This window comes from Manacus candei, unplaced genomic scaffold (assembly GCF_025592945.1).
Source record: "Manacus candei isolate 608988 ecotype Guabito, Panama unplaced genomic scaffold, ASM2559294v1 h1tg000050l, whole genome shotgun sequence".
NCBI classification, from domain to species: Eukaryota; Metazoa; Chordata; class Aves; order Passeriformes; family Pipridae; genus Manacus; species Manacus candei.
This window is the reverse complement of record NW_026138098.1, coordinates 12232426-12249650: the sequence shown is the minus strand read 5'-3', so window position 1 is coordinate 12249650 and position 17225 is coordinate 12232426. Positions and strand designations below refer to the sequence as shown.

The window sequence follows — 17225 nt, the reverse complement described above, 5'->3', positions numbered from 1 at the left end:
GACTGCCTTTGGTGTGGCACTTTTTGGTTGTTCTGAAGTTCAGTGTCAACCTGTTGAAGGAACTGCAGTGCCTTTGCACTCTAATTTGTGGGAAACAGGCATTATATATTCCACTGTGGGGTATAAGCAAAGCACTTTGCCAGTTAAGAATTGGCAAGATCTGGAGATGAGTTTAATGAACTAAAGTAATTTTCGTTCATAGTAAAATTTTATAGGCATGGAAGATTGTTACACCACCAAATACTCTGAAGAGCTTCTGAGTATTTTTGTGATTTATGGGCTCAGAGATTCCTAGTAATCATCTGAACAATAGGGATCCCTTTAGGGATATATTTTTGAGACAGAATGCAATGTGGGCAACTGTTTCTGGTTATATTTTTTCTGTTTTCATGCCAACCAAGTTCTGTCAAGACTCAAGACTGCTGAATGGGACAGTCTTGGATACTTGCTGGCCTTATTTTGAAGAAGAGGTCCATCGTATTAAATCTGGATTTAGTGGTTCATTTTGCTATACGGCGTTATGCCAGGATTTCTCAGTGCCAGAGGCTCTTAATCTGTATTGAAGTATAGACCACTGAAGGTAAGCAATTGACAGGGTTTGGCATTTTTGTTGTGCAAGCCTTACAGCAGGGTGTTCAGTAGGTGTTCAGTGTAGTTTCTGAAAAAAAACCCCATATACACTGTGGAGAGGCACGTGTGTAAAATAAAGTGCATAAGGAAATTCTTGTAAGACTGGAACATCATTTGGTTCCAAAGAAAATATATTTTTTCTCATTATCCTTTCTCCATCCCCAGTTCTGTCTACAAAACCAAAACAGTTTGTTAAATTATTCAGGTCATTTAGTTTTGTGTAAGCTTAGCTTGAAATTGCATTTTCCAGAGGGATTGTATTGCCTTAAGGGAGCTGTAATTCAGCCTCCCTATTTCCACACTCTATTCTGCAGACTGTCTTTCCCATTTTTTTCATTCTCAACCAGCTGAGCTGCTTGGTGTCCTAAGGGACACCTGCCTCTGGGGTGTCCTGGGAAGCACAGTATGGTATGTGGAGCCTGGCCATAGGATGTGGGGAAATTCCATATCTGAGCTGTATTCCCCAAAGTGAGCAGTATGATCCCAGAGAAAAATGCAGTTCAGCATTGAGCTGACTTGGAATTAATTTTGGGAAGATTGGTTTGATGAATGGAAGCAGTTTAATTTGGCACCATAAGGGTGTTTTCTTTATTTTGACTAAATAATGCCTAAGTGTAAGATTTTATTACTTCTGAATTATTTGGAACTTTATTCACTTGTGTTTCTTTTCCCCAGAGCAAAAGAGTTTCCTCTTCATTTAGGTTGCAGAGTGGGCATTTTCTGTGGGATGGCAATTCTATATTTCTCCCAGTTCAGGGGAAGAGAATGTTTTTGTTTTGAAATAGCACATAGAATGCAAAATCTTCAATTTTCAATTGAATTCAGCTTTTAAAATGAAAACAGCCAAGATTTTAATGCAATATTACTCTGGAACGAAAAAAACAGGGTTATTTGTTAGTGTTGACAAAAACAAGCTGAGCTTCTTCAACTAAAAAACAGAAATTGGAATCAAATGTGTCAGCTTGAATCAATGAGGGTTTTTTTCCTTTTTCCTTTTTTCTCCTGTCAGAATTCAGTTTTTGAAAATATGTCTAATTTTTCATATGCTTTGTTCCTTTCTTTTTCTACTAAACCATTTGAACAATGGAATGTCTTAGAAAAATCTCATACTTGCCCACATCTGTCCCTGATGTCCCTGGTTTTAGTTTGTTAGAGCGGTTGGGGCGGCCTGATATGGAGACCTCGGAGTGGCCTCTTGAAAGGGTTTGAAGTTTTTTCTGCAACTGCCATGTGAAATGCACCCCATGAAAACAGCAGGGGAACCAGCAGTTCCTTTCAGGCTTTGGTTTGTATCTTAAGCCCCTGTGATGGTTCCTTGGCAGTTATGTTTGCTCCAAGGTCTCACAAGGCAATGTCTAGGGGAAAAGTGCCTTCTCAGCTTTCCTTGTGATGGTCGTGTGTTCAGACTCTCAGATCCTCTCTGGTTTTCAAACTCCCAAACCAGTGCAAGAGTTGTGTTTATTGAATCTGGAGTGCCTTGTCTCCAAAGCAAGTGGGGACAAAGTGGGAGCCACCTGGGGTTGTGGTGCAAGAATGTTGCCTGGCCTGAGTCTGCTTGGTGAGTGATTTTATGGACAGGTTGCTGAAGGTGGCTGTATTCTGTGTTACTACTGCCTCAGGCAACTCCTGCTATTTCCTGAAACCCTTTGTGAGATATTGCAAAGGGATGCTCATACATTTGCTTCCCATGCATTAACAACAAGTAGAGATGGATGTTAGTCTGTCATCCTGGGCAAAAATCCAGAAAAGTCATACTAAACATGCTTTTACTATGAATATATACCCAGGAGCTGAGTAGGATTCAACCCACTTCTGTAAAGCTGATTTGCAAGGTTTATAATAGATAAGTGACATCCTCAAAAATATAGGGCATAGGATATCTGGGGAGAGACACACAAAGGGCTGGGAGAATATGGATGCTGCCTTTAGTTGTAGTTGCAATTTAAGGTAGAATTACTCTGTTGAAATCTGACCAGGACACAGAGATTTTATTTACTATGTTTAGGGACAGATCCAGGGTCTGCTGAACTCAGTTGTCATCAGTGTGATTCTCTGAAATGGGAAAACTAACTTTATGAAACCTTACCACAGCTGTGAGCAATAAGAAGGGTGTAATTTCAGGCAGTGCAGGGCTTGTGCTGTGGTGCATGACTTTCTAGAGACTCTTGAGAGGAGTCCTGTTGGAGTGCCGTGGGAATATAGGGAACATCCTAAAAATGTCACTCCCATCAGGTGTTAGCTGGGAGAAGGCTGCCCTGCTTCCCACACTTGGTTGCTGCAGCTTGCAGTTGTCTCTTCCCCCTTTTTATGGGAAGGTGTGTGCAGGGTTTAAGTTGCAATAAAATGAATATTAGCCTTATTTCCCCATGGTTTAGGCTGACATGGACTTGCATATGCTGACTCAAAACTGCCTGGCAGGTTTCTTTTCACACCCTGCTGGAAGCAGCTGGACTTTTATCCTCCTCCTAAAGGTCTCTGTGTGGGGAAATAAAGGGAAAAAATGTAGTTGGGGATGATGAAAATGAATCCAGTAGAGAGAGGAATGCTTGGAACATCTATTCTAAAGCCATTAAGTTGGGTGCTGACAGCATAGTCATGTGCCAAGGTCCCTCACAATTTGAACAGTTTTTTTCCTGGTATTATGCTGACAGTACCTGACTGCTGCAGCAGCTGGGATATTGATTAATCCTTTAGCATTTTTCTGCAAAGCTTTAAACTCCTCACCCAGCAGCTTCTCAGCTGGGAAACCCAAGTGAAAGGGGTGGTTGGTCCCACTGCTGTGGGAGCAGGAAGAGAATTAGTGGTAGCATTTTGAGAGACAAGACAGGTTGACTCTACTTTTGGATTGGACTGTTGAATTCACAAGGGCACATCTGATTCCATCCCTGACTTTGAATAACTGTAGTTGCAGAGAGATCAGCTCACAAATTCTGAGTAATTCCTATTGGCATGTTTTATTTCAAATGCAAAACATTTTGAGATTAAAATAAATGCTAGTGGTTACATGATGCATTAAACTAATGATTTTCCTTTTTATTTTTTAAACTTGACTTTATCCTATAATACCAAAACTTTAACGGATAAATGCTAAGCTCTCCTTTGGGTGATTTCAGATGCCTTGTGTACTTTTACAAAATCTAAAGGAAAACTTTTTTTTCTCTTTTCCCTTTCTCCCCCTCCCTCCCATTCCCCTCTGTAGGTGATTCTCATTCTGACAAAGCTCTACGACTTCAACCTGGGGAGTGTTACGGAGAGTTCACTGTGGAGGTATGTGGATCGTAGGAATCATAGTAACTGGCATGGAAGGGTTGCACTGTGTCTCTTGTAAAACTGGGGGCTAGGTGGAGGGGTGGGCATGGAGGGTGTATCTGAGTTCATCGGAGGAGGAGTTGGGATAGAATCTGAGATAACTGCAGTTACTTTTTAGAAGAGAGATATATGGTTAAGAACACATTTCTTTAATGAAGAACAAGAGGGTTTCATGATGTAATGGCATTTCCCTGGCACATAGAACAACTTGGTTTCATTCTCACTACTGAATGTCCTTACACAAATCTCTTCATTCCTGAGAGTCTCCGCTGTGAGACTGACAATGAGAACAAGCTCTACAGATGGTACATGCTTGCTAGAACAGTGTCTGAGGAGGTGCACAGCACAGTGCATGAGATAATCTTAGCTGTTCCTCAGCCCTGTGACCTGAGATGGTCATTTGGTAGTGAATCTGCATTGCCTTGGGCTATAAGCACAGTAGCTGCTAAAGGACTAGAGATATCACAGTTAGATGCTGGTGACTTTTCTGCTGTCTGCTGTGGAGGTACTTGGATGATGTCTTGTACCTCCCATGTTCCCCTCGTGTGAGCAATGGACTGTCCTAACCTGGGGAAGCATGCTGCTGGACAGAGTGTGTGTTTGTAAGTATGTGTCTGCATTTAAATAAAGAAGAAACTAAAATCCCCTCAGCCCCCAAACTCACCCCTATAAATAGGTCAGTTCCTTGACATTTGAAATCACCAAATTGTTTCATCCTGCCTGTGGTGTGAAAAGGGTATGCCTTGAACAGAATTGTTACCAGGTGATTTTTACCCACAAGACAAAAAACCCCCCACAAACAAACAAAAACAAACCCCAAACAAACAAACAAAAATAGCTAGGGACTGATGAGACCAAGTGCCTTGTTTCACATTTAGCTGGTGTATTAGAGCTGTTGTGAAACCTGCTCAAAGTGTAGTTGGTGGAACTGTCAATGCATTGTAGCCACTGCTCAGGTGTGGCTGCACAGAAGCTTTTTAGCAGATGGTGTCTTGTACTTCTTTCTTCCCAGCTAATTTAAAAGCCCCTGTTTGGAGCAGATTTGTTCTTGTAAATGTATTTAAGGGTTAATTGCTCAGTAGAGCTCTTGAAACTTCTCATTTTGAACAGTACTTAAAAAGCCTAATTGCGCTGTACCACGGTAATCTGCAAAAGTATAAATAACCATGCAGCTAATAAGAGAGAACAGTCATTTCCACTTACCCTGGTACTTTTCAACGTATTAAAGCTTTAAAAACTTTTGCCTCTTTACCTAGCGAGTACAAATGGCACTGTGATTGTACTTTAAACGTAATTGCCAACCAATCTGCTCTGCATAAATAATGTAACAAAAAGGCAAATCAAGTCCTAATACTGAGCTTGTAGCATCACCTGGGCTTTGCAGAAAGGTAATAGCAGCATCGTTTTGGAGTTTTCCCAGGTGATGGAAGTGTAATTCATCATCAGTACAATGGGAAACATCCAGCGCTTGGTCAGCTGGGGAAACACACTGCTTTGTGAGAGTGTTTCAGTGTGTTCTGGAACACTTCTGAATCTTTTCTGCAGTGAAATAGAGGCCACTGTGGGGCTTGGAGAGTCAGAGATGTTGGGAAGTCAGAACCTCCCAGATTCTTTTCCAAGGTCTGGGAGGAAAGGTCAGGGTAAGAGCTAGTAGGTAGAGTTCCTGGACTCTAAACCTTAGTTTGCCCCTTGGAAAATTCAGGATTAAGTCATGTTGTACTTCACAGGGGAGTGTGAAATCTTAGGGAGCAGCTGTGGGTTTTTTTGGAAAGGACATAGTGGAAATGCAAATAGATACTAAGTGGAAGAAATAAGCCAGAGAAATACTCCTTTTCTCAGGATTTTCTGTTCTATTTGCACATCGAGGCCCCTGAATCTTTGCATTACTTAAATTGCTGCTTTTCAATATTTTCCTTTAATTTTTGAGACCGTGAAATTTTCAAAAGGAGGATTTGTCTTTGCAGAGTGAATGTAAGCCTCCTGCCAATAGGTTTGCTTTCCTGTTACTTTTTGTAGACTCAAAGCTCTCTCTGAGACCCCAGATCTGATGGGTCACAAACTGAATGTAACTTCAGGTAATTATCAGAAGGAGATCTGGACATTTCCAAGAGAGGATTTTTTGCTTTTTTTCTTCCTGATTTCTGGAAATATGACTGATCCCTTCTGTTAACCAGGAGCCCTGCCCATCTGAGCCGTGGTGCTATATGACATCTATTCTGAACACTTGGCAAATACAGTTGCTTCCACAAGTGAGGAGTGGCTTTTGTGGCAGAGAGCAATTAATCACATGACAGTGCTTCAGAGGATGCTAAGATAGAGCAGAGTGCAATGCAATCTCCAAATACCATCTTGGTATTTGGGTTCAGGTGTATGTTGTGTTCAGAAAGGTTATATGGGGTGTTCTGGAAGTTGTATTGCAGGCAGCAAGTCCATTAGTTAAACTTAGTGCTGTCCAGTTGTTTTCTTCTTGTGTTGTGAGAGGGAATAATCAGGAGGAATGTATTGAGCTCCTTTTCTTATTCTGCAGGCCTTATGGATTTCACAGATTTTACAAGCAAAGGAAGAATGCTTCCTCCCTTATTTCTCATCCTGTCTTCTGTTTTAGCTGTACACTGCTGAGATGGGATTTTGTGAACATGACATTCTGACAAGTATTTAAAGTTGCTATTGTAATATTTAAAATGTTTTCAGCTGTTTCAGCCACTGTGGGTTGAGCAATTTCTTTCTGCTAAAATAATTGTATCCAACTGTATCCTTTTTTAGTATCCAAGAATGTATTCATTTATTTTATTTATTTGGATTGCAGTAGCTAAAAAGACAGCTTCCCTCTCAAGGGAGCTTTCAATCTCAGATGAAGACAAGGAGACAACTAGGCGACCCAGCAGACAGGAGAAGCACAAGTTAGCAGGGTGGTGTTTATGATCAATATGATAACCGTGACTGCAACACATCAGCTAATTGGGCAGTGGGGAGCAGTTCAGATTTTCTTCCAAAGTGCAAGCACTTGCATGTGTCAGCTCTGAGTCCCTGCTACCATTTTACCCAGCTCTGATGGGTCTCCTGGAGTTCCCCTCCTCTGGTCATGGTCCCAGCTAAATTATCTGATGGTACATAATGCCGGCCCACGCATTAACCCATACTCAAAAACTGTGACTGACTCCTTCTGTTTAAGAGGCTAAAATGGTGATGAAGGAATTTTTACATATATTCCTTCTTGTTTTCTTGTTTATTAACCAAGAAATTATGTTTCCATGTCAGGAGTCAAAAATCCCTAAGCTTTTTTTTGTGGCAGCTTGTGGCTGCTATGCCTAAAGAGGTTAGGCTATTGTCTTAGTCTCTATGTTGAGTTAGGAAAAAAACACCTTTTCAGCTTTTTAATAGAGACAGCTGCAAAATACAGCAGCTGCATTGGAGCAGAGAGGAGTAAAACTCCTCAGCTTGCTTGCAAGCTGCTTTATGTTGTGCATTGCTCTTTCATTCACCTCTGAATTACCAAAGGGCTTTAAGCTTTTTCCTCCTATGGCCTTGCCTCTTAAGCCTCCCACGATCTCCAGAGACCCTCAGCATGTTTCAGTGTGCCTCTAGCATTTGTTGCTTTTGCAAATTTCACAGCTTATACTGATTCCTGTGCTCTAGGTTGGTGTGTGGCACCTGGAACTGGCTTCAGATAGGGCTGCTCCATAGGTGTGAAAAGGTGAATGCGGTGTGAAGTGCCAGGTTTTCCCTTGAGGAACTGGGGCTTAGTCTGCTTGCTCCAAATGTAGCAGCCTCTAAGACCGGTAAGAAGTCAGGGATCAGGAGATTGAATAAGCCTGACTCAAATTTCCATATAATTCTCCGTGAAACAAGCTAAACCTGAAATAGGTCATGGCAAAGCCAGAGCTTTCTTAAGAGTGTTTCTTTCCCAGTGGCAATACATTGTTTAGACTGTGCTGCTAAGAATGGCAACTTCTGGTTTGTGCCACAACCTCTTGCTTATGGCAAGTGACTGCTCAGTCACCACTGAGGTATTGTAGTTTTTCTGGAGTTTGCTATATTGAGATGCAGTCTCTAGAGAGACACCATAAGCAGCCGACATATCCCTGCAGTATTGTCAAATTTGATTACATTTATAATTTTCCACTTTTATGCTGACAACGTGCATCTTAGATACATGCTATTTTCTGGATGATTGTATGCAGGCATAAAATTAATGGAGCTGATTTTCAAAGTAGTCATGCTTCACATTATTGCAACTTATTTGGCACTTTTTAATAATATTGCAAGGTACAGAAATCCTGTGCTGAGGAGGAGAAGAGTTTCTTGTATCTGCAGTCAGCCATCAGGGCATGGAGGGAAGGAGCCAGGTGTGTGTGCAAGCATGTCCCTGACCTCTTTTGGATTTGAAAACCAGGGTACCCAAAAGTTTTGCATCTCCACTGTTGCTGTTTGTTAAAGTATAAATAGCCCAGCTTGAGGATGGTTAGCTTTTTCAGGGTATGGGAACCACCTGTGAAAACCTTTGTGGCTGAGAGCTGTTAGGTGCAGTTTGCTGAAGAACTAAGGGAATGGGGAACTGCAGCAGATGACCACAGTGTGAGATGAGAATTGTTGCTCAAGACTCTCAGCATCCTGAGTAGCAATTAGGGTACACATTCAACAACATCCTAGAATAATGCAATTTTTAATCTCCAGTACTCTTGATTATTAGTTATTTCCCCAAAGTGGGTGATCCAGTGTACCCTGTCTCAGCACAGCCTGGCTCTCAGTCATAGATGCCATAGAAGTCATCTTGGCATGGGAGCCACACTTGAACTCTTTGGGAGATGCACAGTAGGTGCATGTTGGCCCATGCCTGAGCTATCTGCTGCCAAATGAGGATTGAGGGCATTTGTTTTATAATGTGATCTAAACAAATCTTTCATTGTAGACATCAGGAAATGTATAGAAGGGGTTCTTCAGATTTGCTTGGGCTGTGTGTGCCTGAACGTGAGGATACATGGTAATTTAAAAAAAAACAATATTCAAGGAGCTGAATAGAATGAACCATAGGCTTAGCCCTTCTCAAATGTCCCAGACAGTCCCAGGTAGTGTCCAAAGCATACATTCTTTGCAGTTCAAACTAGAAGGAGATGCTGTCATTGCAACAAAGGGATTACGTGAGTTAAAATTGTTTTAAATGTCTGTTTTGGGAACCAACAATGAAAAATATTAGGCTTATCTTAAATTTAGGGCTATGTTTTAGAGTTAGGTAAACTCGGTAATAAAAATAAGACTTCATTATTTAATTCTTTGTTTTGCTGTAAGACTAACTTCTGGAGAGAAGTTTCATTTGTTTTCTTCATGATGCTTCCCTAGTCCTGTTTTGTCCCACAGGATTTTCCAACAAGGGAATAGTAATGTTCACAGTTTTGCTTTCTGATGGTTCTTTGCTTTAATGAGTAATCACATTAATGTTTCCTCAGAGATGGTGGAGACCAAGGGGCACGATGCAAAATCATGTGAAAAGCATAGCTGAGCAAATGCGAGTCTAAACGCCTTTGTATGTGTCTTGGGATGGTGTGTGGATTGATGTTCCACCTTTGCTTATTAAGATGTCTTATTCATCTTGTTTCATGCAGCTCATTTGTCTTTAGTGAACCAGCCTTCTGGCTGGTCCATTTGTTGTGTCTCTTAATTGCTTCATCAATGACCTTTCGGGGGGGGCGGGGATGTCATTACACAGGGGGCTTTTTGGATTTATTAATTTTTTGTTTGCCAAGAAAGCTCTGAGACTAATTGCCAAACTTCCCAGAAGATATTAGTTTACAAATTTTAATGACACTTATGATTTATTAATGTGCTTCCCCCTCCATCTACTCATCCTTATTCCTTGGTGGAATTCCTGCTGAATTGGAGAGAATGAATAAAAACAGAGCTTCAGACTGTAATAGTGTTTTAGCTAGCCTGTTAATTCAAAAAATATAAACATATTCAGAGTGCTTTATTGATATCTGAAGACAGAGGTAGGTCTTGGCTTTGGCTACATTCTGCCCCAGAATCTCGATTTGGTGAGGGTGCTGTGTGGTGGTGGCACAGAGGTTCACATTTATGTGTGCATGTAACTCACTGTTCAACATGTGCTACACATCCCCTCCCTGTGCTCCGTTCACACATCTTTTGCAGCTTGAAAGTGGAGCTGCTTTGCTGAAGTTTTTGACCTTCAAACATGTGGCTGTGGGAGGACTGTACTGGTCGCTGACAGTGGATGCTGCAAATATGTTTGTGAGAGGAATGTGCTCATTGAATAGGTCTAGAAAGGTCCTGTGATTGTATGTATGCTTTGATCACATAGATAACTGGGTTATTGGGATGCTTCTATTTATATTTAATTTTATTTTAATAAAAATAATGGCAATTTTTATATATATCTTATTTTCTGGCTGGAGACAGGGAAGCAAGAAGAAAAGGCAATTTATCAAACTCCTAACTTCTTGAGGGAATGTTTTTGGAACAAAGGTGGAATTCCATACAAAACGTAGAGAGAGAAAAAATATGCTGTGTTTTGTTTTAATTTTCCATGGTTCAGGTAATATGTCCAGCCATCCTTATTTTCCTCCCTCCCTCATAACTCTTGAATTATTTATACTCTGCAAAAGAGCTCCAACAGGAGAGACTGAGAATCTCTCCAGGGAGAGACTGGTTCTAATCTTATGTGTGAAGATCCAAGTTCAAGCCCTTGCTCTGAATAAGTATAAAGAGAAGTGCTTTTTTATTCCTCAAGTAATTAAATTGTGTAACTCATTGCTACAGGATGTTGTGAGGCAGAAATAATAAAAGCGTAAATGGATTTCAGAAGCAGATTCAGTGAATTAATGGAGGATATTTCTGCTGGTGGCTGGAATACGTGATAGTGTGGCAGTAGCCGATGGCTTACATTCTTTATTTTTTGATGTAACATTGGAGGAAGAGGCAGGTCTACCGCCTTTGGATCAGAGTTGCAGAAACATCTTCTATTTTTTGTTACCTGTTTGTCAGCATTGAGCTATTCATACTTTAGGCATTCTAATGGAATAGCTGGAGTTATGCTGGAGACATGATATGCCACAGCATTTTAGTGGTTTTGGGACTTGGAGGTCTCTAAGTCAAGAGAACTGTGTGAGAGACCATGGGAAGAAATCATGCTTTCTTTTGTCTCTTCCATATACTTTCCCTAGAATATTCTGTGGCAGAGAAGCAGGCAATTACAAAATACAAATTTTTGATGTGACTATTTTGGCCACCTGATTCAACCACGGGATTTGAGTCTTCTATGTTACAGATGGACTCTCTCTCAGTTGCTCAACTGGTGTCTGCCTTGAATGCTATCACATTTTTTAAGTAAAGTTATTTTATTGGACTAAAACTAGTCTTTGAAACTGTAGTTTTAAAAAACCCACAATAAACAAAACCAAACCAAACCAATAAAAAAAATCTTTGACATAATTTAATTTTTGAGCCAGTCCTTTCAGGTACTCAACTGCATCAATGGAAGCTTAAACCTGTCCAGATCTCTAGTCATTCCATTCCAGAAAACTAGATGATAAAATAGGGAATTTAATGCCAAACAATATTTCTGGTATTGATATAATCGTGAGGATCTCAGTGTGAATTAATGCAATTTGTTTAGGAAAAAAATAAAGTGTTCTAGGGAGCTGCAAGAATGTGCTTGCCCCTGTTTTCTCAGCTTATTTGTGCTATATTTAATATAGTTTTTCTGTCCTTGTTGATGAATTTCTTTGACTGTGAGCTCCTTAAGAAGGGAAGACATCTTTTCTTCTCAAAAATGAATTTTGAGCTCTGGTCATTTACTGGTCATTTAGTCCTGGAAATTTGGTAGAGAAGGTCAGAGATCATGTGCTTTTGAAGCCTTACTGACCCTATGAAATTGTCTTGTCAGGGTTAGCAGGTAAAGTGTCTTTGTAGTGCTACACTTGCTTGTTTAGAGAGTAGCAAAGCAGCGCTCAGGAGGGAGTTTGTAGCCAAGAACCTGCTGCAGATCCTGTGGTGTGTTGTGACTTTTGCTGCATCAGCAGAGCTGCACCTGTTAACAGGAATTGGCTATTTCATCTCTTTGTTATCATTTGGAGCAGCAATTCCATTGCTCTCACTAGAAAGCTGTTCCTTTCATTATCTCATCTTACATTCTAATTAGATTTGGATGCCGACTGCAAAACTTTTTGCAGGAAGCCACATGTAGAGATGAATTTGGTTTGGCCTTACTAATGTCTTTTTCTGATCACTCTTTGCTGTGCAGAGGAGTTTGGTTGGCACAGATCAGCAGCGGATGCGTTCAATGTGGATATGTGCCAATATTAATGAAAACCACACATTACATTAACTTATAAATATGCAAATAGATAATTGCAAAATAAAACTTCCTTAATAAATTGCATAAGAACTTCCATACTAGATCTGATCTAGTAGGATTGGGAAAACCTGAAAAGAGATGCCCAGAACAGAGTGAGGTAAAAATCTTACGAAAATACATGGTGTGGAGAGGGCCTTCGCTAAAGAAAGGGGGTGGAGCATCTCTGCTACGAGGAAAGGCTGAGGCTGGATCAGATGAGCTTCAGAGTTTCCTTCCAACCTCAACAATTCTGTGATTCCATGAGGAATAAAGGAGCATTGGACAAAGGTTCAGAGCAAATAGAAGACTTTGGTTCTTAGGACAATATGTACTTAATCTGTGGATCTCATTGCGTGAGTATTTCACCTGTGTGAACAGGTAAAGTTCATATGGGTTCATGTGGAGTTCAGATGAGTTCCTAGAGTCAGAACCAATATCTGTCAAGGACTGTATTACATCTCTGGCTCAGAATGTTCCCTGGCCTCTGATCAGTTAGGCAGAGACAGATAGTACTGCCACGTACTCTCCAGGCAGTCAGGTCTGTGTAAGGAACCACCAGGTTCTTGCACTGAACAGTTTCTCTTTTGGTGCCACCTCATGCTTGCTGCAGGATGCAATATTCCTGTCCACACTAAAACTAGGTTTTGCATCAGTTTACATGATTTTTTTCTCTTTTACTGAGCTGTTCTTTTCCTTTCTCTTCCCATCTCCCTCCTCCTTTGACTTTTCTGTTCTTTCCAATTTGGCTTCAAACCAAATCATAAATCTTTGATGCTTTGTACAGTGGCTTGTAGAATTTAGTACTTTAACATGGAATGTGTCTTTTTATACTGATGTTTTATTATGTTGTGGTGGTTTTGTTTTTGGTTTGGTATTTTGTTTTTTTTTCCCCCATACGCCCTGCCATTTTATAATGTCTATAAATAATCTCAAGGATGGAGAAGTGTTGTTAAAAAACATCCAAGAAATCCTTCTATCTTTCTTTTAGTCTGATCTGTCTCTCTCATTATCTCTGTAGTGTATTCATTAGGCTTCTTATGTAGTTAATAAGGGCCTGTATCAAGTGGTCATTTCTCCAAATAATATTTACAAAGGGCTACATTCCCCCAGCCTGGAAGGCAGCCTTTGATTTATTTACTTACCACATGTGCTTCATCTGTAAAATCTGTCAGCCAGTTCTTTTACAGTATATGCCTGACCAAGTGAAAATGAAAGCTCCTGTAAACTACTAGATCATGGGAAGGTAGGGCATTTTTACGTGTAGGATTTCTGTCTCTGAATAAAAACTGTAAAGGGTAAGTGAGGCCTTTCTGTAACCAGATTTTTAGGGCTTGTTTCTGGGTCTTTAGGGGAAGTTACTTTAGAAAATTTACTCCATAAATATTAGTAGTTCCTTATATCCAGTTATCCCTGAAGCTTGCTGTCCAGAAGCCTGAATCTAGCAGCAGGCTATACGCAGGAGCTGGGCATTCAGTGTCCTGCAGATCTAGTCAGGGATGCAAATGTGATGGTGAATTGGAATAATTCAGGTATATTACCCCACTATAAATCTAAGAATATCATATGGCATCTGTAACAGAACTGTTACATATTATTTTATAGATCTTGTAGTCTAGCTCAGGGGATCTGTGAGGAAGATGATAATAGGAGAGGGGTAACAGTCCGAGATATTCGGGCTGTTAATACAGATATTACTGCCAAGCCTTACCCCAAAGTCTGGTAGTGGTTTTGCCCAGGGTTGAGAGACACACTATGAACTTGGGCAAATTCTGATGCATTTAAAATGCAACAGTCTCCAGCTATCTGTAACTACTGCCAGGAGTGCAAGGCACTCCTCTGTACAAGTCCTGGAAGTTCCAAAGCCACCCAGGTAGACGTATGCAGAAAGAAAGGGCAACCCATCCTTGGGACCTGGGTTCCAGCCTTTTGGGGGTCTGAGGCTCACAAGGAGTAATCAGCCCTGTGGAAAGAGAAATGCATTTAGCCTCGGTCCTCTTGCTTCTCTTCCTCTGAAATGTTAGAAATTGAAGTGATTTAAGAAGGAAACCTGGTTGCTGATTATTGGTCCTGGAGGGGGCAGAACAAGAAACAGGTTCAGAGCAGAAGTCGGAAATAGCTTGATGAAGAGTAGCCCACACACATACAGGGAGTGTCACACACCACAGACCCACACAGGTCTTGGTGTGGGAACAGGAGGATCACACAACATACAGCATCAATCATGAGTTCCCTGGAGGACTTCAGCAGAGTGTGATCCATCCGTGAGGTGCCCCAGACACAGGTCTCTGTAAAGCCAGTATGTAGGAGGCCTTGTCCTTTCTTTGGGCTACTTGCAGATGTAAGTGTGGCTGAGGAAAATCAGGCAGTAAGATCATCTGTTAAAATGTAAGATTTCAGATATAATGTTATATTGCCATGGAGTAGTTAAGCTACAGAATAAGCAGTGGACCATGGTACATCATTCAGTGTGCCTCTAGCAGAGCAGAGAGTAAATGTCCCATGGAAGATTAAAATCCCATTGGTTCTATTATCTGTAACCAATAAAGGTAAAAAGGATGTCTATGAGGAATACAGAGCTAACACAGAACATTTAGCTTTGTATCCACAAGTGTCTTCTATTTTGTATAAGGCATGGGAAACAAAGCAAGAAGAGCTTTGGGTTTGTTTTTTTTTCTCTCAGAGAGTATATGGTGGGTGAGATTGTGGTGGACCATTTGCCTCTCTGAGGACTTGGAGAGTCATCTGTATCAGTGCTACCTAATTTTAGGGGCTGAGGGGTGTTAGTCACACCACCTGAAAAGTATGTATGAGTTTGTTGTCCTGTGGCATTTTAACAGTGATGGGCACAAGTCTGGCTATGTAACAGAACGTGGCCCTGTTACAGTGGCAGGAGATTTATAAGAGGCCCATATTTTGTTTTTGGAAGTGTTCCTTTTAAATAGCGACGGTGCATGTGGTTTGCTTGCAGACAGATGAGGGTGAACTTAAGTAGGCTGTGGTTTAACTTAGTTGATTGGCTATGTCTGATCCAAGCAAGGTACATGATGTGGTTCATCATGAAATATCTTCTGTTGCATAAGATATCAGAAGACTCAGAGTTGTGGCTGTGCAGACAGGTGGTGCTTTGAAGCAAACTTGTTCTTCTTGTGTCTGTCTGGTTCCAAAGCATCACTGGACATGGCCCTCTGCAAACAAGCCCATCTGGCAAATCAGGCAGTTGGTTTGGTACCTGCACTGCTGGGAAGCTTCTGAGGCATGTTTGGCAGTGGCATTGTTGAGGAGATATGTCTTGTGGAAAACTGCATTCTTGAATCCTTTAGTACTGATGTTCCACCTTTTTACTGTTACAGTCTCTATCACTTGCAGAAAGCAAAGGTAGAATCCTTTTTTTCTAGCGCTCCTTTCTTATGGTTTATTTCAGCTTCATTGGTCACTGTGTTCTCTCTCATCCTGTGTGACAGAAACCATTACAAATGCTGCAGTAAGCTGTGTTGCAAACTCTTATCTTCAAAAATGACATTCCTAAAGGTTAATAATTGGAATGAGCGCTGGCAGTTACTAATTAGCACCATTATACAATCAGCTCACATTCTGGCAGCATTAGGCATACTTAATCAGTCAATTATCATTGATCTTGGAAAGTGGTGCTTTAAAGTTTAGCATAAGGTGCCTTTGTGAGTGGAGAGAGGGAATTTGACACTACCACAGTGGTCAGGCTGCTGGGAATGTGTGGTTTGAGGGACCAGTGTTGTGTACCTGATTGTGATGGATGGATTGGAATTAAAATCAGATAACGCAGACTCACCTTCAAACAAGCATAAATAGGTCCTATCACTGTCTCTCTTTGCCATTTCAAACAGTAGAGGTGTCCAGAGAGAGAGCTTGCTTGGGGGAAAAATGGATTTAATGACTTCAATGAATTTCAGTTAACGTGATGACTTAGAAGCTTTTCAAAGAACAGCTGGAGCATAAGGTATTATTTTCCTTGCATTTATTTTTCTTCATGTGATTGATAGTTCTCAAGGTAAGGAAGTTGTAAACAAGATGGGGAGGCACCAAAAGATTTTAAATTCTGAAGGATTTCCCTTCAGAAGTATTGCATAAAGTGACCTTAATCTCGTGAATCAGAATGTTTTAATTGCTTTGTGCTCTCTCAGACTCTCAGAGCTGTGGAGCCTTTGCTGTTTGTGGTAGCTCAAAGCACAGAGGGAGCAGGCCTGGCTGCTGCACACAATGGCCATGGATTTCTAGCTGGTGTTTGGTTCTCCCCAGCTTGACTGTGGGCAGCACATGCATCTCTTCTAAAACCATCTGTTGTTTGTTCCTGGTCAGGAAGGTGTGCAGTTATGCATGGCCCACGCAAGCAGGGATGGTGGCTATAGCCCAGTGTGTGAAGTAGATTTTCCAGGTCTCTGTATGGAAAATGAATGTGTGGAGTGGAGGTGATCAGTGCTGATGTGCTGGTCTCTGCTCTTTGTTGCTTCTCTTCTATAATTCTGTGTTTTGACTGTTTAAGATATGGTCTGAAATGCATGCAAATCCACAAGGAATTGTATACACCTAGATAAAATGGGAAAGCTGTTGACAATATGGTGGGATGTAAGGGGAGTTCAGGATACTGTGAAAGTTAAGAAACTTGTGTAGGTGAAAGTGTTGTACATGATTCCCCTTCCATAATTCAACATGAGTTGTACTTGAGTCCCCTTTGGAATTTGGCCCGGAGCCTCTATCTCTTTAGGATAAGGGAAAATGCACTGTTGTGATTATTATGGAATGCATTTTTAACTTTTTTGTCTCTCCTGGTGCTTATTCTCTGCAACTTTTCATTGTGGGTAGAGGATCCAGAAAAAAATCTGTTTAGAATCTCATAAACTGTTTATTTCCTCAAAACTGCTTTGTATCTGTGCAACAGAAACCTGAGAATACACTTCAGGGCAGA

At 41.0% G+C, this 17225-nt stretch overlaps 1 protein-coding gene across 1 annotated transcript in view; it reads left to right on the top strand.

The window, feature by feature from the left end:
* SORCS3 (sortilin related VPS10 domain containing receptor 3) overlaps positions 1–17225 on the top strand; it is a 285430-nt gene that overhangs the window by 86434 nt on the left and 181771 nt on the right. Inside the window, exon 2 of the mRNA XM_051800035.1 lies at positions 3830–3897. Coding sequence (XP_051655995.1) covers positions 3830–3897 — 68 coding nt within the window. The remainder of the gene's footprint in view (positions 1–3829; positions 3898–17225) is intronic.